General features: G+C 43.6%; 1 protein-coding gene across 1 annotated transcript in view; it reads left to right on the top strand.

Annotated features, from left to right (window-relative positions):
• The window catches only part of LOC137939134 (vacuolar protein sorting-associated protein 24 homolog 1), a 47,215-nt gene that overhangs the window by 16,396 nt on the left and 4,638 nt on the right, over nt 1-26,181 (top strand). Inside the window, exons 3-4 of the mRNA XM_068784335.1 lie at nt 15,129-15,231; nt 15,664-15,785. Of these exons, the coding sequence (XP_068640436.1) occupies nt 15,129-15,231; nt 15,664-15,785 (225 nt within the window). The remainder of the gene's footprint in view (nt 1-15,128; nt 15,232-15,663; nt 15,786-26,181) is intronic.

The raw sequence follows: 26,181 nt of genomic DNA, 5'->3' as shown, positions 1-26,181 counted from the left end.
TCCCCAATATGGAGGGCATTATACCTTCTGCTTCCAAAATTCCATTCGGCTAGTAGATTCTATGCAGGCAATGGTAGATCACTCAAGTTTTGGGATGATTTGTGGATTGGGCAAGAGCCCTTGCAGGCTGCATTCAGGAGTCTTTATCTTCTCACGACTCGTAGAGAGATATCAGTAGCAGAAGCTTTTGAGGGGGGGGGAGGATGTGAATCTTCATCCTAGAAGAGGTCTCTTGGATAGTGAGGCTCTGGAGGCTAGTCGATTGATGGACCTTGTTGCTTCGTTTAAAATTCATCCTTTGGAGGCTGACAAGCTCATTTGGTGGCCAGACAAAAAGGGTTCCTTCACGGTCTCATCAGCATATGGCTTTTTAAACAGCGGTAACTCGGCTTGGAGGGTGAATGAAATCAAATTTGTATGGCATTTATGTGCCCCTCCAAAGGTAAAGTTCTTCATGTGGAGTGCCTGTCAAGGTAAACTTCTCTTGGCAGCCATATTGAGAAGAAGAGGTCACCCCTCAGTGGATCCCATATGTCCATTCTGCAACTCTGAAAATGAAACTACTAGCCATATTCTTCTCCATTGCAGCTTTTCTTGGAAGGTGTGGATTAGCATTCTTGGAAAGTTTGGTTTTCAGTTCTGCATGGCGGCTGATCTGCTTTCGTTCAGTAAATCTCTCATGGGTACCCCTATGCCGAGTCTTGGAAAGATGATGCTCTCTGCATGTACTAGTTTTATTCCGTGGGGTCTTTGGAATGAGCGAAATAGAAGACGTTTTGATGCAAAAAGTGAATCTTTAGACCGAGTTGCGGACAAAGTGGTTGGGCAAATATCAACTTGGCTATTAACCAAGAAAGCTTTCTCTCCTTATCTGGGTTCCTCCATTCGTGAAAATTGGAGAAACTTGGCATTGATGCACATTGGGAAAAAACCTCCGGTCATGAGAGAATGGTCTCCTCTTGATCCTGGTTCGTCTCTTGGCAACCCTGGTATTTCTGGTTTCGGAGGAGTTAATTCAAACCATTATGGTAATCAGCTCTTCACTTATACCGGACTCCTTGGTATATCAGACTCTACGTCTGCTGAATTTCATGGTCTCCTCTCCAGTCTTCGTATCTTCAGAGATAAATGTAGGGGGCCTCTCCATGTTGAAGGTGACTCCAAAGTGGTGATAGGTTGGTGTGAGAACGCATCTTCTCCTCCGTGGAGGCATTGGGATACTTTTAAAGAAATTTTAGATATTACCTCAATTGTTCCTTGTATTTGGTCTCACATTCCGAGATCCGCTAATTCGGCGGCTGATGTGTTTGTCAGGCAGGGAGCTACCCTACAATCACTGGTTGTAAGGGACGTGCTCCCTCAAATTTTTTAATTCTCTTTCGTTTTATTAATACATCTTTCTTCAAAAAAAAGTAAAAAATACTAGGAAGGAGTTTTTCTCTCCAACGGGCATTTCCCTTTGGGAAAATTGGGGTTTGATCGCGCATATGGCAGGCCCTTGCAAGAATCCGGTTATGGCCACTTGGGATCCTCCCCCTTGCGACTGCATCAAACTCAATTTTGATGGTAGTTCTTTAGGTTGTCCTGGGCCGGTTGGAGTTGGTGATGTTTTCAAAGATAGTAGTGGAGACCATATTCTATCCTATGCTAGGCCGGTTGGTATTGCTGATTCAAATACTGTTGAAGTGAGTGCCCTTCTATTCGGCCTCCAAATCTTTAAAGAGCGGCTTTCATGGTAAATTGCTTATCGAAGGACACTCAAAGATTGTCATCAGCTGGTGTTCAAAAGATAGCTCCCCCCCTTGGCACCACTTTTTGTTTTTTTTTTTTTTATAAAGATGTATTATAATAACAAGAGAAAAATTACAAAGGAAGAGGGAGCAGAACCCTAACAACAAGAAATTGAAGGGACGCTCCCTACTTGGCAAGCACATCTGTTGCCGAAGTTGCAGATCTCGGAATGTGAGACTAAATACAAGAAAATAGTGAGGTTATATCTAAAATCTCCCACAAGATGTCCCAATGCCACCACGGTGGAAGGGAAACACGCTCACACCATCCAATGACCACCTTGGAGTCCCCTTCAATGTGAATTGGACCACTGCAGTTGTCTCTGAACACGCGAAGCCCATTAAGAAGGCCATATAACTTCGCCGACGCTGAATCGGAGAAGCCTAACGGGCCAGCATAAGAGAAACACAGATTGCCAGATGGATCCAAAATCACACCCCCAAATCCAGCGATCCCCGGATTGCCAAGAGAAGAGCCATCAAAATTCAACTTTAGGTAACCAACCTCCGGGGGAGTCCATTCCTTCATTACTTGAACCGTGGTCCCAAAATGCATCCTTGCTAGATTGCTCCAGCTATCACGGATGGATGTGCCCTTGAAAGAGCAAAAAGACTTCTTAGTCAGAAGCCAGGTGGAAATTTGCCTCGTCACCCTTTCCCCTAGTCTTACCTCAGATTCACTTTTAGCATTGAAACACCTTCGGTTATGTTCATTCCAAATCCCCCATGACACGAAACTGACACATGAAGAGGTTATCACTTTACAGAGACCAGGAAGGGGATAGCCAATGATTGACTTGCTAAAAGAGATGAGATCAGCAGATATACAGAGTTGCAACCCCAATTTGCATGGGATAGAGGTCCACACATTCCATGAGAACTGGCACTGGAGCAGAGTATGGCTGGTGGATTCAGCCTCAGCATTGCAAAAAGGGCATAGGAGGTCTGTAGATGGGTGACCCCTTCTTCTAACCACATTTGCCGTGAGAATCTTACTTTGGCAAGTACTCCACATGAAGAATTTTATCTTTGGAGGAGCACAAAGACGCCAAACGAAGTTGATATCATGCTCCTTTTGCATCGAATCCCAACCTTAATGTATCTGTATGCCGATGAAACTGAGAATTTTTCGCTTTTGTCAGGCCACCAAATGAGCTTGTTTGCATCGAAGGGCCTCATTCTGACAGAATTCAATGAATTCAATAAACAGATTGCTTCCAAGGCCTCTGTATCGGAAAGACCCCTTCAGGGATGTAGGCTCAGACCACCCCCCTCAAAGGCTTCGGCTACTGAAATCTCCCTTTGTGTGGAGAGAAGGTATAGATTCTTGAAAGAGTTCCGCAAAGGTTCCTGCCCTGTCCACCAATCATCCCATAATTTAAGAGATCTTCCACTGCCAACAAAGTATCTACAGGCTGAGGAGAATTTATGAAGAAGCGAGTAAATCGATCTCCATATTGAGGATAGCCCTCTCCGATTTCCATAGGACATCCCCCATGAAGAATTCCAAACCAACTTGACACGAACCATATCCTTCCAAAGGTTAGAAGAATTTGTGTTGAACTTCCATATCCATTTAAGGAGCAAAACTTTGTTCATTTCCTTTGATTTCCAAATCCCCAATCCACCCAATCTCTTAGGCAGACATACTTCATCCCATCTAACCAGGTGGTATTTAAAAGAGTCACTTGATCCCCTCCAGAGAAACCTTCTTTTCATTTCATCCATGGCTTTGCATAGAAAAGAGGGACAAGGCATAAAGGACAAAGTATAGTTTGGGATACCTGCAATACAAGACTTAAGGAGTATTCGTCTACCCGCTTAATTGAGGAGATGCCCCTTCCAAGTTGCTAACCAAGACTCAAAATCTTTTTGACCACCGGGTTCCATAAACTTTGGGAAATACACCCATGTAAGAGGGGGAGGCCAAGATACATTGCTGGAAGAGTAGTCGTTGAGCAACCAGATGCTATTTCAAAAAAGCCCCAAAACTGCTTTGATCCTCCTGGCACTATCCATATCCCCGATTCTAAATATAATAGTATCATCCGCATACTACAGTAGAGGAATATTAAAAGCCTACTGGGGACTAGTGGGGGGAAGCCATCCAAGATCTACCGCCGAATAGAACATAGCAGAAAGGAATTCTGCTACTATGTTGAATAGGAGCCAGAGAGAGAGGGTCACCTTGTCTGATCCCCCTGGTTCCTTTAAAATATCCACAGACCGCACCGTTGAGGATAAGGGATTAGGATGCCGAGCCCACACAACTTTTGATCCAAAATCACCATTTTTCTCCAAAGCCCATTTTTTCCATTGTCTCATCAAGCAAGATCCAGTTAACTCTATCGAAAGCTTTTTCAAGATTAAGGGCGATTCTCTGAAGTTGTCCATAAGCTCGTGTGCTGCCATTGTGGAATCTACAATTTCTCTCCCCTTAAGGAAAGCGCCTTGCCCTTTGTGGATGACGATAGGGAGCAATACCTTTAAACGATGGGCCAGGATTCTCACAATAATTTTGTTTGCACTCGTAACAAGACTGATAGGGCGAAAATCCTCTGGTTTCTCAACACTTGCTTTCTTTGGAACCAAAGTGATAAACGATGCACCAATGCTGTGGAAGGTGATGCCATTTCTGAAGAAACCATGGATCATAACAATGATATCTTCCTTGAGACGAGACCAAATTTTTTTCAAAAATTCTCCTTTAAAACCATTAGGGCCAGGGGCCCTATCGCTCTCCATGCCCAAGACGGCCCGCTCAATTTCGTCTGAAGAGAAAGGAGCTTCTATTAGTGAGGCGGTTGCTGTGGAGAGGCGAGAGAAGCTAATGTGTTGAAACTTCGGCCTATTTGGGCACTCCTCCGAATATAAATATGTAAAAAACTTAATCAACTCATTAGTAATTGAGGTCCGACACGACGTTACCTCATTATTAATGCATAATGAAGTACTACGATTGGATCTCCTCTTTGCCGAAGCGACGGCATGGAAAAATTTAGTGTTCGCACCGCTCTCCTTTAACCATTTAAATCTGGCTCTTTGCTTCCACCGAATCTTCTCTTGGTGCAGGATGGAATTGAGATTATAATTTAGAGAATCTCGGAACGAAAACTCATCAGAAGTTAAGTACCTTTGTTCCTCCACCAGGTCCAGAGCCGCGATCTGAGAAAGGAGAGAGGCCTTCTTAGCAACCAAAGATGCATGAAAACTAGTGGCCCACTCCTTAATTTTTCCTTTTATGAATCGCATCTTTAGAGGGAAAGCCCACTCCCTTCTACCAAAGCTCGAACCCGCAGCTCACCAACCATCAATAAGAGTTTAAAAGTTTTTCTCCATTAACCATGAGTTTTCGAAACGGAAAGGCAAGGGCCCCCATTTTTCAAAAACAGACGTTAGCATAATTGGCCAATGATCAGACTACACCTTATTGAGAACTCTTCCAGTAACATTCCCATACATCTGCAACCAGTCATGGCAAGCCAAGAAACGGTCCAATTTTGATAGGATGGGCTGCTGCTGGCCGTTAGTCCAAGTGTAGTTCTTCCCGGATAGAGATATCTCATCCAGCCCACAACTGCCAATGAAGTCTGAGAAGCCTCGCATAGAGGCCGAAATGCGGGCTGACGAGGTTTCTTCTCACGACAATATCTGATAGCATTGAAATCCCCCGCGAATATCCATGGGAAATTCCAATTCTGCTGAAGCGAACTGAGCTCTTCCCAGAATAGGCTACGGTCCTTATATCTGGTTGGACCATATACTCCGCCCATGCACCAAATTTTTCCGAAGGAGAGATCTCTAAAATGAATACCCAGAGAGAAGCGACCCTCAATGACATTAATAGAGTCAAAATTTGTCGAGTCCCAGGCTACAAATACACCTCCAGAGTGACCAATAGCATTAACTGCTACCCACTTGATTGAGGAGCACGACCAAAGCTCTTTGGCAATGCCGTCTATCATCTCTTGCATTTTGTTTCTTGGAATATAATTATTGAAGGCTTGAATTGAGAAAGGAAGCTTGATATCATGCCGCGCTTTCGGACAACACCAATCCCTCTGACATTCCAAGATAGCAAAATCATTTGCTAACTCGGTTTTGGACTCCTGACGCGGTACTGTCCCCAGGCAACTGTCCTTTATAAACAACGCCCATAAGTCACGCCAAATGCATCATGTGTTGCCATGTCTCGTCATCATATTTATGACGTTCCACTTGGAGTTCCTTCTCAAGACGAGTTGATCTGTCATTTGGAGGAAGGGGGAGGTTGAGCAATGTTCTTTCTCTTAGGAAGATCAATAGATTCTCTCTGAGGTAAGTCATTTTCCAAATGCCTTCTTCTTCTTTGATATGTAGCTAGGACAGGGGGAGAGACTGGGTGTAGACAAGGGGATTTTTTTGAGTTTGGAAGGTCAGGATGACCGGGCTCCATGTGAGCGCACGGGGGTGGGGTGGGATCCGTCGGCCTTTCTATTCTCGGAGGAAGGGGTTCTTGCTCGACAGGAGTAAGATGGAAGCTTAAGTCAGTGAGAGTAGCTCCTGGCATGTGCTCATTCCATTCCCCAAAAGAGACAAAATTTGAGGGGAAGAGAGCTCTATTCTCATGAGAACTCCCTGTGTTCTCGGTGCTCGAGGTTTCAGACCTCGAGAGGGTCGTTGGGTCCTCGAGATGACATGCATGCGAGGTGCTTGGTTCGAGGTTCAGATTAAACCTCTCCTTTTGACTTTTTGTGTTCCCGAGGTGAATAGTGTGCTTGTGACCGCCAGATGGTCTCAAAACCTGTGGATTAGTCTCTTGATATGAGGAAGAAATATTGGAAGGGCATTTCTGGAAGAGAGGATTGGATAGAAGATTCGTGAGTGGTCTGGGGTAAGATGAGAAAAAAGAAGCGGACACAGGGGAAAGTGTATTTTCGGGGTTTCAAAAAGCTGAAGGGGCAGACGTTTCTGACAAGGGACTGGCCAAAGAACGAGAGGAGTCGGTATTGGAGTTCTACAAAGAGGAGGTAGGGTCTGACTGGTTCTCTTTTTGGGAACCAGTGTTTAAATTTGAAATCGGGGTGGACTCGATTGCCGAGACGAGAACAGATCTCGGGATACTCACATGACTCATCAAATTTGAATTTTGAAAATTTTTGCTGGGGGATCGAGCGGATTTCGCATTGGATACCGGGAGGGACAGGCTGGATGGGGAGTCTGACACGCTCCCATCTTTTCCTTTTTGGGGTTACAGGATTGACTTAATGACTTCTAACACGAGACCCGTTTTTTCCTCCTTGGCGCCATTGGCCAAGCACTGATTGTATTGCTGACATTGTGTCATACATTCATTGTAATTGGAACCTCGTTCCTAGATCAGCCAATTCTTTGGCTGATAAATTGCAAAATTCGGAACCTCCCAGCAATCTCTCATTGTTTGGGAAGGCTTCCCCTCTTGTAATTTGCTCGTTTGAGATCTCTTAATAAAATTTAGCATCATTTCAAAAAAAAAAAAGATCAATTTATACTTTCTTTTCTTCATATGCTTAAAATGGGGGATTGTGAGATATAATTTGTAACATGCTAAAGCTGTATGCTCCAACTTGAGTGACTTTTAGGCCCAGCTCACGTGGAAATCAACAATCCATTGTTTATTTATGTAAATGCTACTTGATAAAATGAAACCTTAAAGCGAAAAATTATTTTGCACATCCAACATAAGGAGAAGAATAAAAATCTAATTCAGTTTGCAGCTGTACCTGTGTTCTACCAATAGTGATTCCACAATAAAGTCTGATATAGCATTTTTAAGTTCCAATTTAGCATCTAGGAGAACTTTCCAATAGAAGAGATAATAAACTGTTAAAAAAGTATGAAGGTTGTGCTTGATTTTGCTGTATTTCTTCTAAAAGTATTCTTGAGACACTTGAGCATGGGCATTTGGTCTTTGTGCTGATTTATTGTTCTTCATATGTGGACATGAATGATCACTTCTTTGTAAAGGTATTTTATTGACTTTTGGGTTTATGCTTTATGTACTGCTTAATTGAGGGGTGACATTTTCGCACAAGCATATTATTCATGTGTTAAGGAATAGTCCCACATGGATTAGTGAGTACAAAGATGTTGAGTTTATTAGTTGGGAAAGATGCTTCCTAAGTTGGCTAGTCATTTTGGGATGGGCCTTGGACTCAACTTCACATGGTATCAGAGTAGGTACTCATATGTGGGTCTCCGTTTAAATTATCCACTTGTAGAGCCACAAAAGAGGGCCTACACCTAGATTATCCATTTGTAGAGCCACAAAAGAGGGCCTACACCTAGATTATTCACTTGTAGAGCCACAAAAGAGGGCCTACACTCTCCGCTTCTTATTCTCTCTTCTTTTTAGTCTAAAAAATTCTCTGGTCTTTCTTCTTCTCATTTTGCTTCAAACACTCTCTCGTCTCTCTTGCTTCAAACAGTCTGGTCTCACTTCTTCTTAACTCGCTTCAATGAATCTCTGGTTCTCTCTTCTTCTCAATTCACTTCAACCACTCTCTGGTCTCTCTCTTCTTCTAAATTTGCTTCAACACTCTCTGCATTCTATTTTTCTCAATTTACTTCAAACACTCTCTGGTCTCTCTTCTTCTAAATTTACTTCAACACTCACTGCATTCTCTTTTTCTCAATTTACTTCAAACACTCTCTGGTCTCTCTTCTTCTCAATTTGCTTCAACTATTCAATCCAGCTCAAATGTCATGTGGCACCAGCGGAGCAGAAACACTTCTGTGTGAGATCTCTCCAAATCTTCTTCCTTCTTTTCTTCTCTTGATCTTCACAGCATCCTATTTGTGCAAAAACGTTTAGGGTCTACATGGTTCCAAGGATACTTCTTTTTTCTTCTTTTGTAGCACAAGATTTTGGTTGATGGTTTAAAAGCTGCAGTGATATAATTGTGCTCCTTGCTGGGTTAATTTGTGTATGCTGCCCTATTGTGTTCTCAATCAGAGTTTGTGCAGATATTGGTGCTACTAATTGCTCTGTTGTGCCTAGCTTCATTATTTGGTGCTGTTTGGTGTGATTCTGATACACCCCGATAACCAGAATTAAGAGTTTCAAGCCAAAGAGAAATAAATCACAAACCTTCGCTGCTGAAATCGAAGTAAATAACCTCCTCGAGTAGACGATGATTCCGCGATAGCTCGGCAAACCAAACCTCGCGCAGACGATAACCTTCCAATCACGCCAAGCTTCTCCGATAACAGTAATCCCCGATGGTGAAAGCAATAGTCACAAAAACGGAAACTTCGAAATCGAAATCCCAATCGAACTCCACTAAAATCAACAAGATAACCACTGGTATTCGAGAGACCAGGACTCTCCCTGAGCACAGCTCTGTAGACGAAACGACACCCCTTCCTCTCCCTCGGCTCCCCCTCTAAATTCCCTCCTGACCCACTTAGCCTTCTCAAATTCCCAAAATGCCCCCGACCCATTAATCACCCTCTAATCACCTTCTAATTATTCTTCTGTTTACTCCTTCTAGAGTAGGTAATACTAATGTGGGGTCTATCATTACCCCCCGCCCAAACTTTCACCTTGTCCTCAAGGTGAAAAGCAGGAAATTGGAGCCTCATTGCCTTAAAATCCTCCCAAGTGGCTTCAAATTCGGGTTGGTCCTTCCATTGCACCAAAAACTCCATCCGTTGCTGCCCATTTTTGTCCACTTTGCGTATATTTAAAATTGCAGCAGATTCAACCAACATCTCTAATTCAGCATTCAATTGTGGAGGAAGAAGCGAACATGAATGAGATATTCCTTTTGTTCAACGAAGTTGGGAGACATGAAACACCGGATGCACGGAGGACTCGGGTGGAAGTTGCAATTTGTAAGCAACACTTCTAACACGTGACACCACCTCAAAAGGTCCATAACAACGTGCCACCAACTTCTCACTGCGCTGAGTGGCCAAGGAACGTTGTCGATAGGGTCTGAGTTTTACAAACACGCGATCCCCCACCTGAAATTCTTCATCCCTCCTTTTAAGATCTGCTGTGGCCTACATTCGCTCCTGAGCCCGCAGTAATTGCATCTTCAAATCATCGAGATACGCATCCCGTTCCTCTAAAATCTGCTCGACTACAGAAACTGTCACTGTCCTGGACTTATAGTGCAATATGGTCGGAGGGTCACGTCCGTATAAGACTCAGAATGGAGTGGTACCCGTAGAAGAATGGAAGCTAGTGTTATACCAATATTCTGCCCAGGACAACCATTTCGCCTAAGTTTTTGGTCTATCAGAAGCAAAACATCGAAGATAGGTCTCTAAACATCTGTTAACCACTTCAGATTGACCATCTGTTTGAGGGTGGTAGGCGGTGCTGTGCCGCAAATCAGTCCCTTGAAGATGAAAAAGTTCTTGCCAGAAATGATTCATAAACACCTTGTCCCGATCCGAAATAATAGACTTGGGCACCCCATGCAATCGAACCACCTGTTTCACAAATAAATCAGCCACGGTTTTGGCTGTAAATGGGTGTCGCAGCACCAAAAAGTGAGCATACTCGCTCAACCTATCCACCTCCACCATAATAGTATCCACGCCCTCTGACTTGGGCAACCCTTGAATAAAGTCCATGGTCAAATCCTCCCAAACCCTCTCAGGTAAATCAATAGGCTGAAGAAGACCAGCTGGGGACCTTGCCAAGTGTTTGTTCTTTTGGCAGATCTCACAATTTTGCACCAATTCTGTCACTTTTTTCTTCATACCCGGCCAATATAAGTCCGTAGCCATTCTTCTATATGTTTTAACCTCGCCTGAATGGCCCCCAATAGGTGTGTAGTGGTATTCACGCAATAATGTTGGAATTAAAGAGGAAGTCGCAGACAAAACCAACCTGCCATTGTAAAAGAGCTGCCCATGGTCAACTTGAAACCCGACTACCTTGTCACCAGCTGCCAATCGGGTAATAACTTGTTGTAAGAATGAGTCCTCTGCCACTTCTTGTTGTAACACATCCATATCCAGCCATTGCACCCTAGAAACTGCAGCTATATTCAGCATGTCCGGTTTGCGAGAGAGTGCATTCGCCACTCGATTACTTGCCCCCGGTCGGTATTGAATGTCAAAGTCATAGCCCATCAATTTCACCAACTAGCGCTGGTATTCCACACTTACGAGACGCTGTTCCAGCAAGAATTTTAAACTTTGCTGGTCAGTTCGCACCAAAAACCTCCTGCCCAGCAGGTACGGACGCCATTTCTGAATGGCCAACACAATGGCCATGAGCTCTTTTTCGTAAATAGACTTCAATTTGGCTTGTGTGCTCAATACTTGGCTAAAAAATGCAATTGGTCGTTGCTCTTGTAGTAGAACAACCCCTAGCCCATATCCAGAAGCATCGGTCTCCACAACAAACAGTTTCGAAAAATCAGGTAGAGCCAAAACTGGTGCCGTAGTCGTGGCTTCCTTCAAATGCTCAAATGCCCCGGTGGTTTCATCCGACCACCCAAACCTATCTTTTTTTTAATTGATTAGCCAAGGGTCGCGCATAAGATCAAGGAAACCCCGTAGGTCCCTAAGTGTGGTCGGTGCGGGCCAATCAAGCATAGCCTGGAATTTACTCGGATCAACTGACACCCCCTCTCTAGAAATGATATGTCCCAACTATTCTATCTGTTCTCTTCCAAAAGAACACTTTGCAGAATTAGCATACAACCGGTGTTCTCTTAACTTCTCCAAAACGACAACTAAATGATCACAGTGAGCACTCCAACTTGGACTATATATCAAAATATTATCGAAGAATACCAATACAAATCACTGGAGAAAGGGTTTAAATACCTCATTCATAAGGGATTGAAATGTAGCCGGTGCATTGGTAAGTCTTAAAGGCATGACCAAGAATTCGTAGTGGCCTTCATGAGTCCAGAAAGCTGTCTTGTGTACATCCGCTGCTGCTTTCATTCGGATTTAGTTGTATCCCGACTTCAAGTCTAGCTTTGAAAAAACTTGGGCTCCGTGAAGCTCATCTAACAACTCATCGATCACTGGAATGGGAAACTTATCCGGAATAGTCTCCTTGTTACGGGCTCGATAGTCCACACAAATTCTCCAACTTCCATCTTTCTTCTTGACTAATAGCACGGGGCTTGAAAAAGGGCTAGGGCTAGGCTGTATGATTCCAGCAGCCAACATTTCTCCCACCAACCTTTCTATTTCATCTTTTTGTATTTGGGGGTACCGATATGGGTGAACACTCACCGGTGAAGCTCCCTCCTTCAAAGTTATGGCATGCTCCTTTGCCCTTTGGGGTGGTAACTCTTGGGGCATGGCAAAAACATCCCCGAACTCTGTCAAAACTTGCTTCACCATCGCTGTCGTATCCTCCCTCGGTGGTGACTCTGCTACTGTGGTACTGCCCAACTCCACAAGAATCCCATGTCCCTCATGTTTGATAGTTCGCATCATTGCCTTAAGTGAAACCAAAGTTTTGTGCAAGGAGGGATCTCCCTGTAACACCACCGTCTCATTACCCAACCTGAACTTCATAACATGTGTTCTCCAGTTCGTATATGTGCCTCCCAAGGTTTCCAACCATTGTACCCCTAAAATCACATCGGTGCTTCCCAATTCCAAAGGCAAAAAATCCTCCACTATCTCTATTCCTTGAAGAGTTAATCGAACCCCCTTAAAAATTCCTTCCCTAGGCAGTGCCGCACCTGTACCCAATAGAACGCCATACTTTGCTGTTGGAGATAAAGGCAAGTATAGTTTCTTGACCACTGTGGTGGAAATAAAATTATGGGTTGCTCCTCCATCTATAAGTACGACGACTGGTTGTTCTCCGATGCTTCCCGCAATCTTGATAGTCTTTGGAAGAGTTAATCCCACTACCGAATTCAGCGACACCTCCACTATTTGAGCAGCCGCGCTAACCTCGTCCTCCTGCTGTTCACATTGGCCATCGTCGCTATCCTCCATAACTTCTTTTTCCAGTTCTTGTAAAATCAGCACTTGTAGGTTCTTGTTTTTACATCTATGCCTAGTTGAGAATTTTTCATTACAACGGTAGCAACTCCATGGTCCTTCCCAACCCATTTGGCTCCAACACCCTCACCTCGGCCCGAATTTCAGGCTTAAACCCATTAACAAAGTTGGACTCCAACACCTTTTCTGGAATGTCTTCCAATGTGGACGCCAAATCCTCAAATCGCCTTCTGTAATCTCTCACGGTGGTCTCCTGGTTCAACGCTAGAAATTTCTCATAAGGAGAGCCGTCTTCGGAACTTCGGAACCGTTTTAGCAATAAGGACTGAAATTCTTCCTAATTCATGATCTCTCTCCTGTTATTTTCATACTTGAACCATTTTAATGTCTCCCCTTCAAGACATACTACTGCGGCTTTTAGTTTTTCACCGTGAGATACCCGGTTCTGCGAGAAATAGCTTTCAACTCTGTAAATCCAGTCATCTGGGTCTTCTCCCTCAAAAATTGGCAACTCTAACTTTCTGGGTCGCACTTCATATTGGCTCTGCCTATTCCGATCAGCCTCGCCAGTGTCTCTTCCATGTCCGATACCTCTCTGGATCGAGTTATCGCCCACTGTCGAGTCCAGCCCCTGTCTCGCCGTCCTACTCTGCGCATTCACATTTTGGTTGAGCTCCTCTTGGGTACGCAGGAGTTGCTCAACACGCCCTATCAGCGCCGTCAACCCTTGTTCCATGGCTGGAATCTTCCGGACTTCTTCCTTCATCGAGCTCACCTCCTCCCTTACTGTGCTAACAATTCCTTCCGCCGAATCCACCCTCGACTCCACTCTGGTAGTAGCCATGAGGAGAGTTTTTTTTTTTTTTACACTTTTTTTTTACACTCTTCTTCTTCTCTACCAATCATCGAAGTCGAGACTCCTCTCGACTCCCGGCAGACAACGCTTCCGATCTCCTTACTGCCGAAATCGTAACAGAACCCACTTTCTTCGAGCAGACGACGCTCCCGAAGCCTCAGATATCTTCCGATTCAGTAAGCCGAAGCCTTGAATGCCACCGAAATCGAAAAACGAAACTTCCTTTTCACTGCCGAGCTTTAGATGCGACCCCAACCAATGCTCTGATACCAAATGATACACCCCGATAACCAGAATAAGAGTTTCAAGCCAAAGAGAAATAAATCACGAACCTTCGTTGCTGAAATCGAAGTAAATAACCTCCTCGAGTAGACGATGATTCCGCGATAGCTCGACAAACCAAACCTCGCGCAGACGATAACCTTCCGATCACGCCAAGCTACTCTGATAATAGTAATCCCCGACGGTGAAAGCAATAGCCACAAAAACGGAAACTCTGAAATCGAAATCCCAATCGAACTCCACTAAAATCAACAAGATAACCACTGGTATTTGAGAGACTAGGACTCTCCTTGAGCACAGCTCTGTAGACGAAACGACGCCCCTTCCTCTCCCTCGGCTCCTCCTCTAAATTCCCTCCCGACCCACTTAGCCTTCTCAAATTCCCAAAATGCCCCCGACCCATTAATCACCCTCTAATCACCTTCTAATTATCCTTCTGTTTACTCCTTCCAGAGTAGGTAATACTAATGTGGGGTCTATCAGATTCCTGTGTGGAATAATTATCTTTGCAGGATAGAAGTGTCTGTGACTGCTGTTTGTTGGTGCTTTCTATTTTATGGTGCTGTAATTTGGTGCCTATAGTGTGATTTGTGGTTGCTTTGGTGGTACCATGGTTGGTCCTGGCCAGATTTTCATTCCTCGTGAGAGATCAGAAAAAAAGATGATAGGAATTATGCTGTCACTCAAATTATGACAGTGAATTTGAGTGGGAAGAATTATCTACTATGACCTATAGCGGTACAATGAAGAAGCTTCGCTTCATCAGTGAGATGCCTCCCACTCTTCTATCCGAGGGTTGGAGATCAGAGAACTTGCTTGTTTATATATGTATATTCCATAAGTGATTTGTTTGAGCAGGCCTTGCATCAGATTCAGGAGATAGTGACCATTCAACCAGAACCCGACATCAAATTGGATGGCCTATATAAATTTGACTTTGTTTGGACCATTTCAAGTATATTTTATCTGAATTATCCATTGGTGGATCATTTGGACTCTTTACATTTTTTGTCTGGATTAATATTTAGAGTGTAAATTTTAGCAATATCAATCATTCTGTCATCAATGATTGATGCAAGGGTCAGTTTTGCTACAGGGACTTAAAAAATATTTGAGTCGAAATCTGTCCAAAATATTTGTTGTTTTCTTTTACTTGTATCTGTAAGTTGTCTATCAGTCAGCTGTAGTCTTTATGATTAGTTTTTTGGGTATTAATTTAAGAATTTCATTGGATATATGAACAGTCACTTGCAAAAGAACTTGTGAGGTCAAGAAGAGCTGTGAACCGGCTTTATGAAAATAAGGCACAGTTGAATTCAATATCCATGCACCTGGGAGAAAGCGTTGGTATACTTCTAATTTGACTCTGCATGTCTATTAATTCAGAGTTTAATGCCACTAATGACTTTCTCTGTTTCTCTGCCTACAGTAGTGTCTTGATTTTATTATGTTTTTCTTAACTTTCTTCCATCTATTTGCTTTTTTTTTTTATATTTATGTTGCTGACCCGCTTTGGTCATTGAGAATGCTTCCTGCCAAAAATATGTGGCACTTGTTAGTGTTTCGTCATGTACATCAAAATATATTTGTCCCTGCAAAGAAATCATGTGGACTGCAATGAGTCTGAGATTTCTTGGCTTATTTTTGGTATTTGTTTTTGGTTGGTTGTTTGGACACCTTGGCTCTTTGAGTACGGTTAGTCTACTTTGGAATGATGTAATCTTAATGAAATAATTCTTTGGTAGGAGTAACTAATTTTTGCGATTTCTTGAATTCCAGCTACAGCCCGTACAGTGGGACACTTATCTAAGAGTGCTGATGTCATGAAACTTGTTAACAATCTTATGAAGGCACCTGAAATGGCTGTCACTATGCAGGAATTCAGCAAAGAAATGACTAAGGTAACTTCTTTCTCATTATTTCTGTTCGAGGACAGTATATTTTTTTCTATATGTATTTGAGGTGTACAAGCCTGCTCGTCCAGGCCCTTGTCCAGTGTTTTACACTGTGATTCTTTGATTTGGTTTCATTTGCATTTTTATAGAGAAGTCATTTTAATGCGGGACAAGGTGCGTTCTTTAATTTGATGATACTGACTGTAGAGTTTAGGATAAAAATAGAGGAGCAGAAGAATAGAGATGAAGGAGAGAGGAGAGTAGAGAGGGAGAAGAGGAAGAACGGGAAGAGAGGAAACAGTAAGGGAGGAAAAAATTCTTCAAGTCATAATTAATGCTCACTAATCCGATTTAATCCGATTACAATCAATTAATAAAAGAGAAACTGAAACTCAAAATTCAAAAAAGAGAAATCACTAACTGATAAATCTTGTAAAATAAGGAAGATAAAAACAAAATAAACTAAAATAAATGAACTACAAAAATACGGGATTACCCAACCACAATGTGGTCCTGGTGGGGCCCCATGACTCCGAGTGTACACTCGGGTGACAGGAGGCACACTGATGTCCCCACCAACTCTCCTGGGGTAGGCAAATTTCGACCTTGTCGAGTGTAGCTCTTGGTGGCTCTGATAGTACTTGAACAAATCCGGGTACAAATACTGCAGTGTCTCGTGAGCCATCCAAATGTTATTTGAGTCTGAACGCCCCCGTCTAACGTACAAAGAAACATTGAACTGTAACGTTTCTAGTAAAAACAACTTGTTCATCTAAAATAGCATCAATATGATCTTTTTATGCTGGTGGGAGGGGAAGAGGGGAAGGAGTCCAAGGGGCTGCAGGAGTGGGAATAGGTGCTGTATCAGACAAAGTGGTAGAGTCAGAAAGGGATACACAAAATGGATCATCAGGAATGGATGAAGGACCCCTCTATTCTATCAAATTCCTAATGTTAAAAGTGCAGCTAATGCCAGATTCAGGTGGCAAATCAACAACATAAGCATTAGATCATACTCTTTTCAGCACCTTAAATGGTCCTGCACTATGGGCTTGCAGCTTTCGAGCGTGCCCCGAAGGTAGCCGCTCGGGTCAAATCTGAACCATGGCATAGTCACCCGCATTAAATGTTGTAGCATTATACATTATGTATTGGGCATTACTTGTGTGAATACGTTTATTAACTTCAGTTTCCAATTCTTGGACTCGACGTGCAAAATGAAATGGCGGAGTCAGAAACCTAGTTTGGGGAGACATTGGTATGAGATCTAAAGGTTTCCTAGGTTGATACCCATAAACAACTTGAAACAAACTCATACCTATTGACCTATTCACCGAGTTTTTGTATGCAAATTGTGCAACTGGAAGAATTAAGTCCCATGTTCGATGATAGTCACCACCAAAGCATCGAAGTAGGTTCCCTAAACTGCGGTTAACAACTTTAGTCTGACCATTAGTCTGTGGATGGTAGGCAGTTGAACATTTCAATTGTGTACCTACTAAAGTGCCACACAGTAGAATACAAGCAAAAAAAGAAGAGTGATGACCAAGAACAGCTTCCTGAACCTGTTGAAAGGAAACAAATGCTTTCTGCGGAAAGGGTAAAGGCCAGAGATCTTACACAGCGGATGAAACGACGATGGGAGCTACGAGGGGAAATGCGGCGGCCCGGACGGCGACTTTGACGACGCCGGCGATATCGAAGGAGCTTCTGCCGACGACCGGAAAAGCCCCCAATCGAGAGGAAGATGATGAAGATGGAGAATGGTGCACGACAAGAGGTCGGAATTCGGGAAAAAAAGGAAAACGAAAGGAAGAAGAAGCAGTGTGGGTGCGCGGAAACTCGAAAATCTCGTTGGAGCTCAAAACAGGGAGATTCAAAAAGATGATTCGAATCACAGTGAAAAACGACAATAGACGCTCCTTTGTTTCATTCCTGGTAGCCCCAGCTGTGGATTTCGCAAACTGTTTCGTCGACGAGGAAGAGTCGAATGTCCCTCGTCTGAGGGAGATTAGAGTCAAAGAACTCTCTTTCTCCATCTCGGCATTCCGAAAGAAAGGAATGAGAGAATTGAAGATCGTTCAGTGCAGAGGTTTGTTGATAATGGCTCGAATCTACATCCCAGAAAAATTTGGGGAATCATTCTGTTGGAAAGATTTGAGGGGAAAACTCCTAAATTTCATCCCATTGATCTCGTCCATAACTCCCCCACCCATTCATCCCATCCCCCCTAGAAAAGACGACCTCCATTTCCCTCCCCCCCCCCCCTCCTTGCATCTCAAATCCCCAACCCACCCCTGTTGATACCTTCCATCCAGAAACCTCCACACCCCAAAGTCCAAAACATTGCCATACATCTCCCCTCGGATCTTTTCTCGAATGGAAGCAAAGCTCTGCAATCGGCTTTGACGGTGATGACCAAATCCAATAACTGGACAAGAGAAAACCTTGTTCTCTGGTTTCAGAAGAAACTTCAAGCCAATCACCTTCCAAAAATCTCCTGGTTGAGTCCTTGGAAATGGCTGGTTTATCTCAACTCAAGGGAGGAGGCGAAGGCAGCCCTCACTGACAGCTTATGGGAGTTCGAAACTGAAATTTTAGTGTCGGAATGGGAGGAAACCACCAGAAATCTCCCCCTCGGATAGTGGATTATCGTTAAGGGACTTCCAATCGAATTATGGTCAGAGGAGGTCTTGCAACGTTTTTTCTGCTCCTTCGGACGCATTATTCGCTGGGATAAAGACACGTTGGGAAAAAAGAAAATGGATGCTGCCAGGGCATTCGTTGCCCCAAGCTCGTGTTGGCCGGCAACACTATTCATGGAGCTAATTTTCGGCGGGGATTTCGTATGGATTGAGGTGGTTTTCAGCGCCATGGAGACTCTGCGGCCACCGGAGCTCGGCCGGACTCAAAAGGGACGAACATCACTAGAATCCATCTCTCCTTCTAACCGAATCAACTCGGATTATAACCCGTCGGATTCAAACGAATCAACTTCTCTGCCGAGTTTTGGATCTGACTCGGGTTCAAAATCAAACTCCTGGGAAGTACTTCGAGACAGGACTCTGTCAGTACCCTGAATAAATTCGGGTCCTGGCATAACACGCTGCCAAAGGCAATTCAGAGTCCCGAGGACTCTTAACTTATGTACGCCAATGCTCAAAGCAGCTGACGAAGCTGGGTCAGGGCGTAAATATACGTCAAATGCAAGTCAGAGTCCCGAGAACTCTTACACGAGTACTTCAACTTTTAAAAAATCTAGTGATACGTTGCCCGAGAGAGGGGGTCTTCTCGAAGACTCTGGCACGAGCACCCAGGTGCCTAAGGTAGTCCCAATTTTCGACCCAGCATCGACTCAGTTTCACGAAGCTTCTTCAAAATCAAATGATAATGGGGATCAACGGGAAAATGTTCGGCATTTGTCTGGCTCAAAGCTCCGAGAAGAAAATGTTTGGCATATGTCTGGCTCAAAGCTCTGAGAAGAAAATTCCCAAGCTGCTCCAACGCTACATCCAGGTACGATTCTCGAAAACCTAAGGACTATTTCGATTTCAAATGAGCATTCTACGAGCGATGTAGTCAGATCGTACACAGACTCGGTTTCAAATGAAACCTCTACAAGCGGCGTAGACAGAGAGTACACAGAAACAGAGACGGAAGACGGGTGCTCGCTAATATCAAGGCTGTCTTCAAATTATTCTTCAAAAAATTCAGAGAAATCTCCGGAAATCCCCTCTTCTACTTTCCCAAATCCCCAAAACTCTACCTCTTACCAACCTACCTCTATCCCTACAAACCCAGAAATAACGCAACCTCTTCTGTCCTCCTATTCCGCTACCTCCCTAGCTCACGTTTCAAACTCCCAGAATAATCACTCTCCAACTGGCGCAACCTCCCCTCCTCATAAATGTCCGCTTGATATCCCTTTCTCCACTTCCACCCGTCTTTGGAGTCCACTTTCTCGGGATTAGCAACAGCACAAGACTGATCTAGAGCATGCAGTCATAAATTTTCAAACCAGCCAAGCTTGTCACTTCATCACCCCCGAACCTCAAACAGAACTATGCCAAACGGTACCTCTCAGTCAAGGCCCATCTATGAGTATTGATAAAATTTCTAGTATCTCGGATTCCCCCTGTTCGAGAATTTTAGAACCTTCTAATTTGCTCCCTCAACCTCCCATGGTACCTCAAAATTCTCACCATGAGCCTATTCCAAGTAATACACCACAGATTAATGCCCACAATCAGGACAATCCAAAAAACTCCCAAACTCCTCTCTCTCCTGGTAGACCTGGCCGGGTGGTCAAGGCTCTCCAAGTAGAAAGGCACAAGTATGATGAAGAATCATGGCAACATATGATGGATTTGGCCCGCCTTATGGGAGCAATTTTCAGAGGCCCGTTGCCTGGAGACAGGAATGCATCTGGAGTCATCAAGTACGGTACTAAATGATCGTCCTCTCCTGGAACGTTCGAGGAATTGGGGCTTTTCGGAATAGGGGGATGATCTCAAATTTCCTATCTCAATTCAGGCCATCCATTGTGATCCTACAAGAAACAAAGTGTCAAGAGATGTCCGAAGCTATTGTCGAAGAGCTTTGGTCTAACTCTTCTATTAAATGGGTGGCTGTTAATGCTGAGGGTCTCTCGGGAGGTATTCTAGTCGCTTGGGACTCGACTCTTTTGGCTTCCTTGCAAGTGGCTGAAGGTCGCTTCTCTGTGGGTTTGCAGTTTAGAGACCTCTCCTCGGGCAAAATTTGGTGTATTGGGGGAGTATATGGACCGACCAGATATCGTGAGCGTGGACTTTTTTGGGAAGAACTCAGCAATCTCTTCCAGTCCTGGAGTTTCCCTTGGCTTTTCGCTGGTGATTTCAACGCAATTCGTTATTGCAGTGAGAAGAAACCGCCGACAAATCGCATCTTGGCTTCTATGCGCGGTTCTCTGATTTTATTGGCGGATGCGATTTGGATGAGGTCCCCCTCTCGGGGAAGAATTATACTTGGTCGAACAACCAACAACAGCCAATTTTATCCAAATTGGATCGATTTTTGGCCTGCCCTGAATGGCTGCAACTGTTTGGGAATGTCTCTGGTCGGGTTCTAAACAAGGTGGGATCAGATCACTGGCCAATCATGCTGACCACCTCTGTCTAGAAATGGGGCCCTTCTCCTTTCCGGTTCAAGAATTCATGGTTATCTGTCAAAAATTTTGAAGCTCGTGTCGATGAATGGTGGGCTGAGGGTCCATTTTTGGGCAGGCGAGAGTGGGCTTTCACTCTTAAAGCTTCAGTTCCTAAAACAGAAAATTAAGGAGTGGGCCACAGAGCATCGCACTTCTTTAGCTGCTGAGAAGTCTTCCATTATCTCCCAAATTGCGGACCTTGACTTGGCAGAGGAGCAAAGGAATTATCTCCGGTGGAGTTCTCTACCCGTATCTCTCTAAACTCAAATCTAAATTTAATCTTTCATCAAGAGAAGGTCCGTTGGAAACAACGTGCCAGATTTAAATGGCTCAAGGAGGGAGACGCCAACACAATTTTTTTTCACACAGTGGCTTTGGCTAAGCGAAGGACCAACCGTATTACCTCATTATGTATCAATAATGAGGTAACATCGTGTAGGACTTCGATCACTAATGTGTTGCTCAAGTTTTTCACATATTTATATACTGAGGAATGCCATTACAGGCCAAAAATTCAGAATATTCATTTTTCTAGCCTCTCTCCAGTAGTTGCCTCATTTCTAGAGTTGCCATTTTCACTGGGAGAAGTCGAACGCGCTGTATTAGGCATGGATAGTGATAGGGCGCCAGGCCCTGATGGCTTCAATGGGGATATCATAGCCATGGTTAATGTTTTTTTCAACAACAGGATCACGTTCCATAGTATCGTTGCATCCTTTATCACTTTGGTCCCGAAGAAACTCAATGTGGAGAAACCAGAGGATTTCAGGCCTATCAGCCTCGTTTCTAGTGCATACAAGATTATAGCCAAAATTTTGGCTCATCGTCTCAAAGCTCTCCTTCCTACAGTAATTCACAAAGGGCAAGGCGCTTTCTTGAAAGGAAGAGAGATCTTGGATTCTACTATGGCTGCCCATGAACTTATTGATCATTTTCAGCACAACAAGGACCCAAGAATTGCCCTAAAGTTAGACCTTGAAAAGGCTTTTGACAGAGTCAATTGGATCCTATTGGATGAGATCATGGAAAAGATGGGTTTTGGCAACAAATGGAGATTCTGGATCAGAAGTTGTGTGGCTTCAGCATCGTACTCCCTCCTCATCAACGATTTAGTATGTGGTTATTTTAAAGGGACCAAAGGAATTAGACAGGGAGACCCCCTCTCCCCGCTTCTATTCAATATGATTGGTGAATTTCTATCTGCAATATTCTACTCGGCAGGAAACCTTGGGTGGTTCCCCCCTACTTGTTCCAGTCCAGCTTTTAATACTCCCCTACTTCAGTATGCAGATGATACCATCATTTTTGGAGTCGGCACCATTGATTGTGCAATAAAGATCAAAGCTGTGTTGGGGCTTTTTGAGTTAGCCTCTGGTCAGAAAGTAAATTGGGGAAAGACTTCCCTAATGGGCTTCAATGTCAATCCTGAGGTTCTCACAGAGATGGCAAATATATTTGGATGCACCTTAAGTCAATTACCCGTAACACATCTTGGTTTACCTCTCTTCAATGGGCGTATATGCTGGAGGCTATGGAATCCGGTGGTAGAAAAAATGGAATCCCGATTATCATCATGGAAGGGGTGTCTTCTTAGTAAAGCAGGGAGACTCGTTCTTCTAAAGTCATGCATAGCAGGAATCCCAAATTATGCTTTGTCTTTCATGCCTTGCCCTATTGCTATTTGTAAGATCATGGATAAGATGAAAAGAAGATTCTTATGGAGGGGATCGAGTGATGCTTTTAAGTACCACTTGGTTAGTTGGGATGATGTTTGCAAGCCAAAGAATATGGGGGGCCTGGGAATCCGGAAACCTAGAGACATGAATCAAGCTTTATTGTTAAAATGGCTATGGAAGTTTAACACTCATTCTTCAAATCTTTGGAAGGAAATGGTTCTCACAAAGCTGGGTAGTGAACCTCATTGGTGGATGTCTGGTGGGAACTGTAGGACCCCCTCCCCTATATGGAGAGCGCTATATCTTCTGCTCCCAAAATTTCAATCTGCAAGTAGATTCTATGCTAGAAATGGTAGATCGCTCAAGTTTTGGGACGATTTGTGGATAGGGCCGGAACCCCTGCAGACTGCATTCAGAAGTCTTTTCCTTCTCACGACTCGCAGAGACATATCAGTAGCAGAAGCTTTTGAGGGGGGAGGTATGAGTCTTCATCCTAGAAGGGGTCTCTCGGATAGTGAGGCATTGGAAGCTAGTCAATTGTTGGACTTAGTCGCTTCGTTTAAAATCCATCCTTGGGAGGTGAACAAGCTCGTTTGGTGGCCGGATAAAAAGGGTTCTTTCACGGTCTCATCGGCATACAGATTTTTAAACGGTAGTAATTCGGCTTGGAGGGAGAATGGGATCAATTTCGTATGGCGTTTATGTGCCCCTCCAAAGGTAAAATTCTTCATGTGGAGTGCCTGTCTAGGTAAAATCCTCTCGGAAGACGTATTGCGAAGAAGAGGCCACCCCTCTGTTGATCCCTTATGTCCATTCTGCAACTCTGAGAACGAAACTACCAGACACATTCTACTGCATTGCAGTTTCTCTTGGAAAGTGTGGATAAGCATCCTTGGTAAGTTTGGGTTTCAATTCTGCATGGCGGCGGATCTCCTCACTTTTAGTAAATCACTCTTGGGTACCTCTATGCCGCGTCTTGGAAAGATGATGCTCTCTGCCTGTTCCAGTTTCATCCCGTGGGGGCTTTGGACTGAATAGAAGACGATTTGATGCAAAAAGTGAATCTGTAGATCGGGTTACGGACAGAGTGGTGGGTCATATATCTACTTGGCTTTTAACAAAGAAAGCATTATCTCCCTATCTAGGTTCCTCCATTCGTGAAAATTGGAGAAACTTGGCTTTGATACACATTGGAAAAAAACCTCCGGTCATGCAAGAATGGACTCCTCCGGCTCCTGGTTATCTCAAGCTAAATTTTGATGGTTCATCTCTTGGCAACCCTGGTATTTCTGGTTATGGCGGAGTAATTTCAGATCATTCCGGCAATCAGTTCTACACGTATGCTGGCCCCCTTGGTATTTCTGACTCTACGAATGCTGAGTTACAGGCTCTCCTCTCCGGTCTTCGTGTTTTCAAAGAAAGATGTAGTGGGCCCCTCCAAGTTGAAGGGGATTCAAAAGTGGTGATTGGTTGGTGTGAGAGAGTCTTCTCCTCCGTGGAGACATTGGGATACATTTAAGGAAATTTTAGATATTACCTCAATTGTTTCTTGTTGTTGGACCCACATTCCGAGATCCGCAAATTCAGTGGCAGATGTAATTGCTAGCTAGGTAGGGAGCTACCCTACAATCACTGGTTGTAAGGGAAATGCTCCCTCAAACTTTGTAATTTTCTTCTGTTTTATTAATACATCTTTTTCAAAAAAAAAAAAAAAAAAGTGCCACAAAGTTTTCCAAAAGTGGTTCATGAAACTATGGTCTGAGGAAGACCGTATAGCTTGACGATCTCATCGAAGAATAGTTGAGTAACTTTGGATGCATTGGAAGCCATCTTGGAAAAAGATCTACCACAACAAAGATAAGACTCATTTTTCTGAAAGGTACATTGTAGACCTAAGAAAAATTGATGTTGAGGTCTTGCCAAGGGCTTGTAGGGATTGGTAGGGGTGTGTATAACCTAGTGTTTTGTTTCTTATGTTTACCCAATTGACATGTCCTACACTATCCATCCAGTTTTGTGATGTCCCTTTTTAAGCTCAGCCACTAAAATCGACTTTCCACCTCCTCAATCGTTTTGTTTTGCCCAAAATGTCCCTTGGGTCCTCTCGCATGGAGTTCCCAAACCAAAAAGTCTCGCACTGACGTAACAAGGAACGCATAGCTTATTTGCTTGAAATAAATAGTCATCTTGGAGATAGAGGTCATCGATGAGGCAGTATTGTCCTTCTCGCAATTTGTACACCTTACCAAAGTCGGGGCAAGAAGTGTAGTCATCTATGATCTTCTCAAAACCAGTAACTTGCACACTCATAGCGGTCAACAAGCTAATCCTGCAACTGAGGGAATCAACCACTTTATTCACACTTCCGAATTGGTGCTTTAAGACAAAAAAGCATGCCTGTAGGTACTCACCCATCGCCCATGCCTAGAATTAAGTTTCTTTTTATAATCGAGATATTGAAGGGCCTCGTGATCGGAGTACAAGACAAATTCATGTGGCGAGGAGATGGTGATGCCAATAACATAAAGCTCATACAACCACATAGAATACCTTATCATAGGCCGAGTACTTTTGTTTGGCGTCGTTAAGTTTTCGCTATATACGTGGTCAGATGTTGCTCTTGACTTAGTACTCCACCTATTTTGATACTTGATGCATCACATTTGACTTTGAAAACCTTTGAAAAATCAGGTAATCTCATAACAGGTGCTTTTGTCAGACATTTCTTAATTTCTTGGAAAGCGTGAGAGGCAACTTTCGACCACGAGAACTCTCTTTTTTTCTTGCAATCTTTGATGGGTGCCATAATGGAACTGAATCCCCTGATAAATCATCGATAAAAAGTGGCTAAACCATGAAAGCTATGAACCTCATGATTGGTAGAAGGTTCCGGCCACTCAACGGTTGCTTTTACTTTCTAGGGATTTGCAGTGATACCAGTAGGAGTGACCACAAAACCCAATAAAACTACTTTATCTGTCAGAAATGAGCATTTATGAAGATTAACATAAAGTTTCTTCTTTCGTAGTGTGTGGCAAACCTGATGGATATGGTCAAGATGTTGGTCTTTAGTTTAACTATAGATGAGGATATCATCAACATAGACTACTAAAAATTTTCCAAGGAATGATCGAAGCACCTATGTCGTCATCCTCATAGACGTACTGGGTGCATTTGACAGTCCAAATGGCATGACCATCCACTCATACTGTCCATCTTTTGTTTTGAAGGCTATATTCCATTCATCACCCATGCGGATCTGAATTTGATGGTAATCGCTTTAATCTTGGAAAAGATAGTGGCTCCCATTAGCATGTCTATCATATCATCTAGCCGGGGAGTTGGGATGTGGTACTTCACAGTGATTTTGTTGATGGCCCTATTGTCCATACACTTTCTCCAGGTATTATCCTTTTTTGGTGTAAGTAAGGCTGGCACAACACAAGGGTTTAGGCTTTCCTTGATAAATCCCTTTTGTAGAAGCTCATTCACTTGTCGCTGTAGTTCGCCATGTTCAGAGGGATGATGCGTTAGGTTCGAC

This window comes from Aristolochia californica, unplaced genomic scaffold, assembly GCF_029961685.1.
Source record: "Aristolochia californica isolate CCGP_79_NKW_82.1479 unplaced genomic scaffold, dmAriCali1.0.hap1 SCAF_8, whole genome shotgun sequence".
NCBI lineage: Eukaryota > Viridiplantae > Streptophyta > Magnoliopsida > Piperales > Aristolochiaceae > Aristolochia > Aristolochia californica.
The sequence above is the reverse complement of the archived record's forward strand: the minus strand, read 5'-3'. Positions and strand labels throughout refer to the sequence as shown.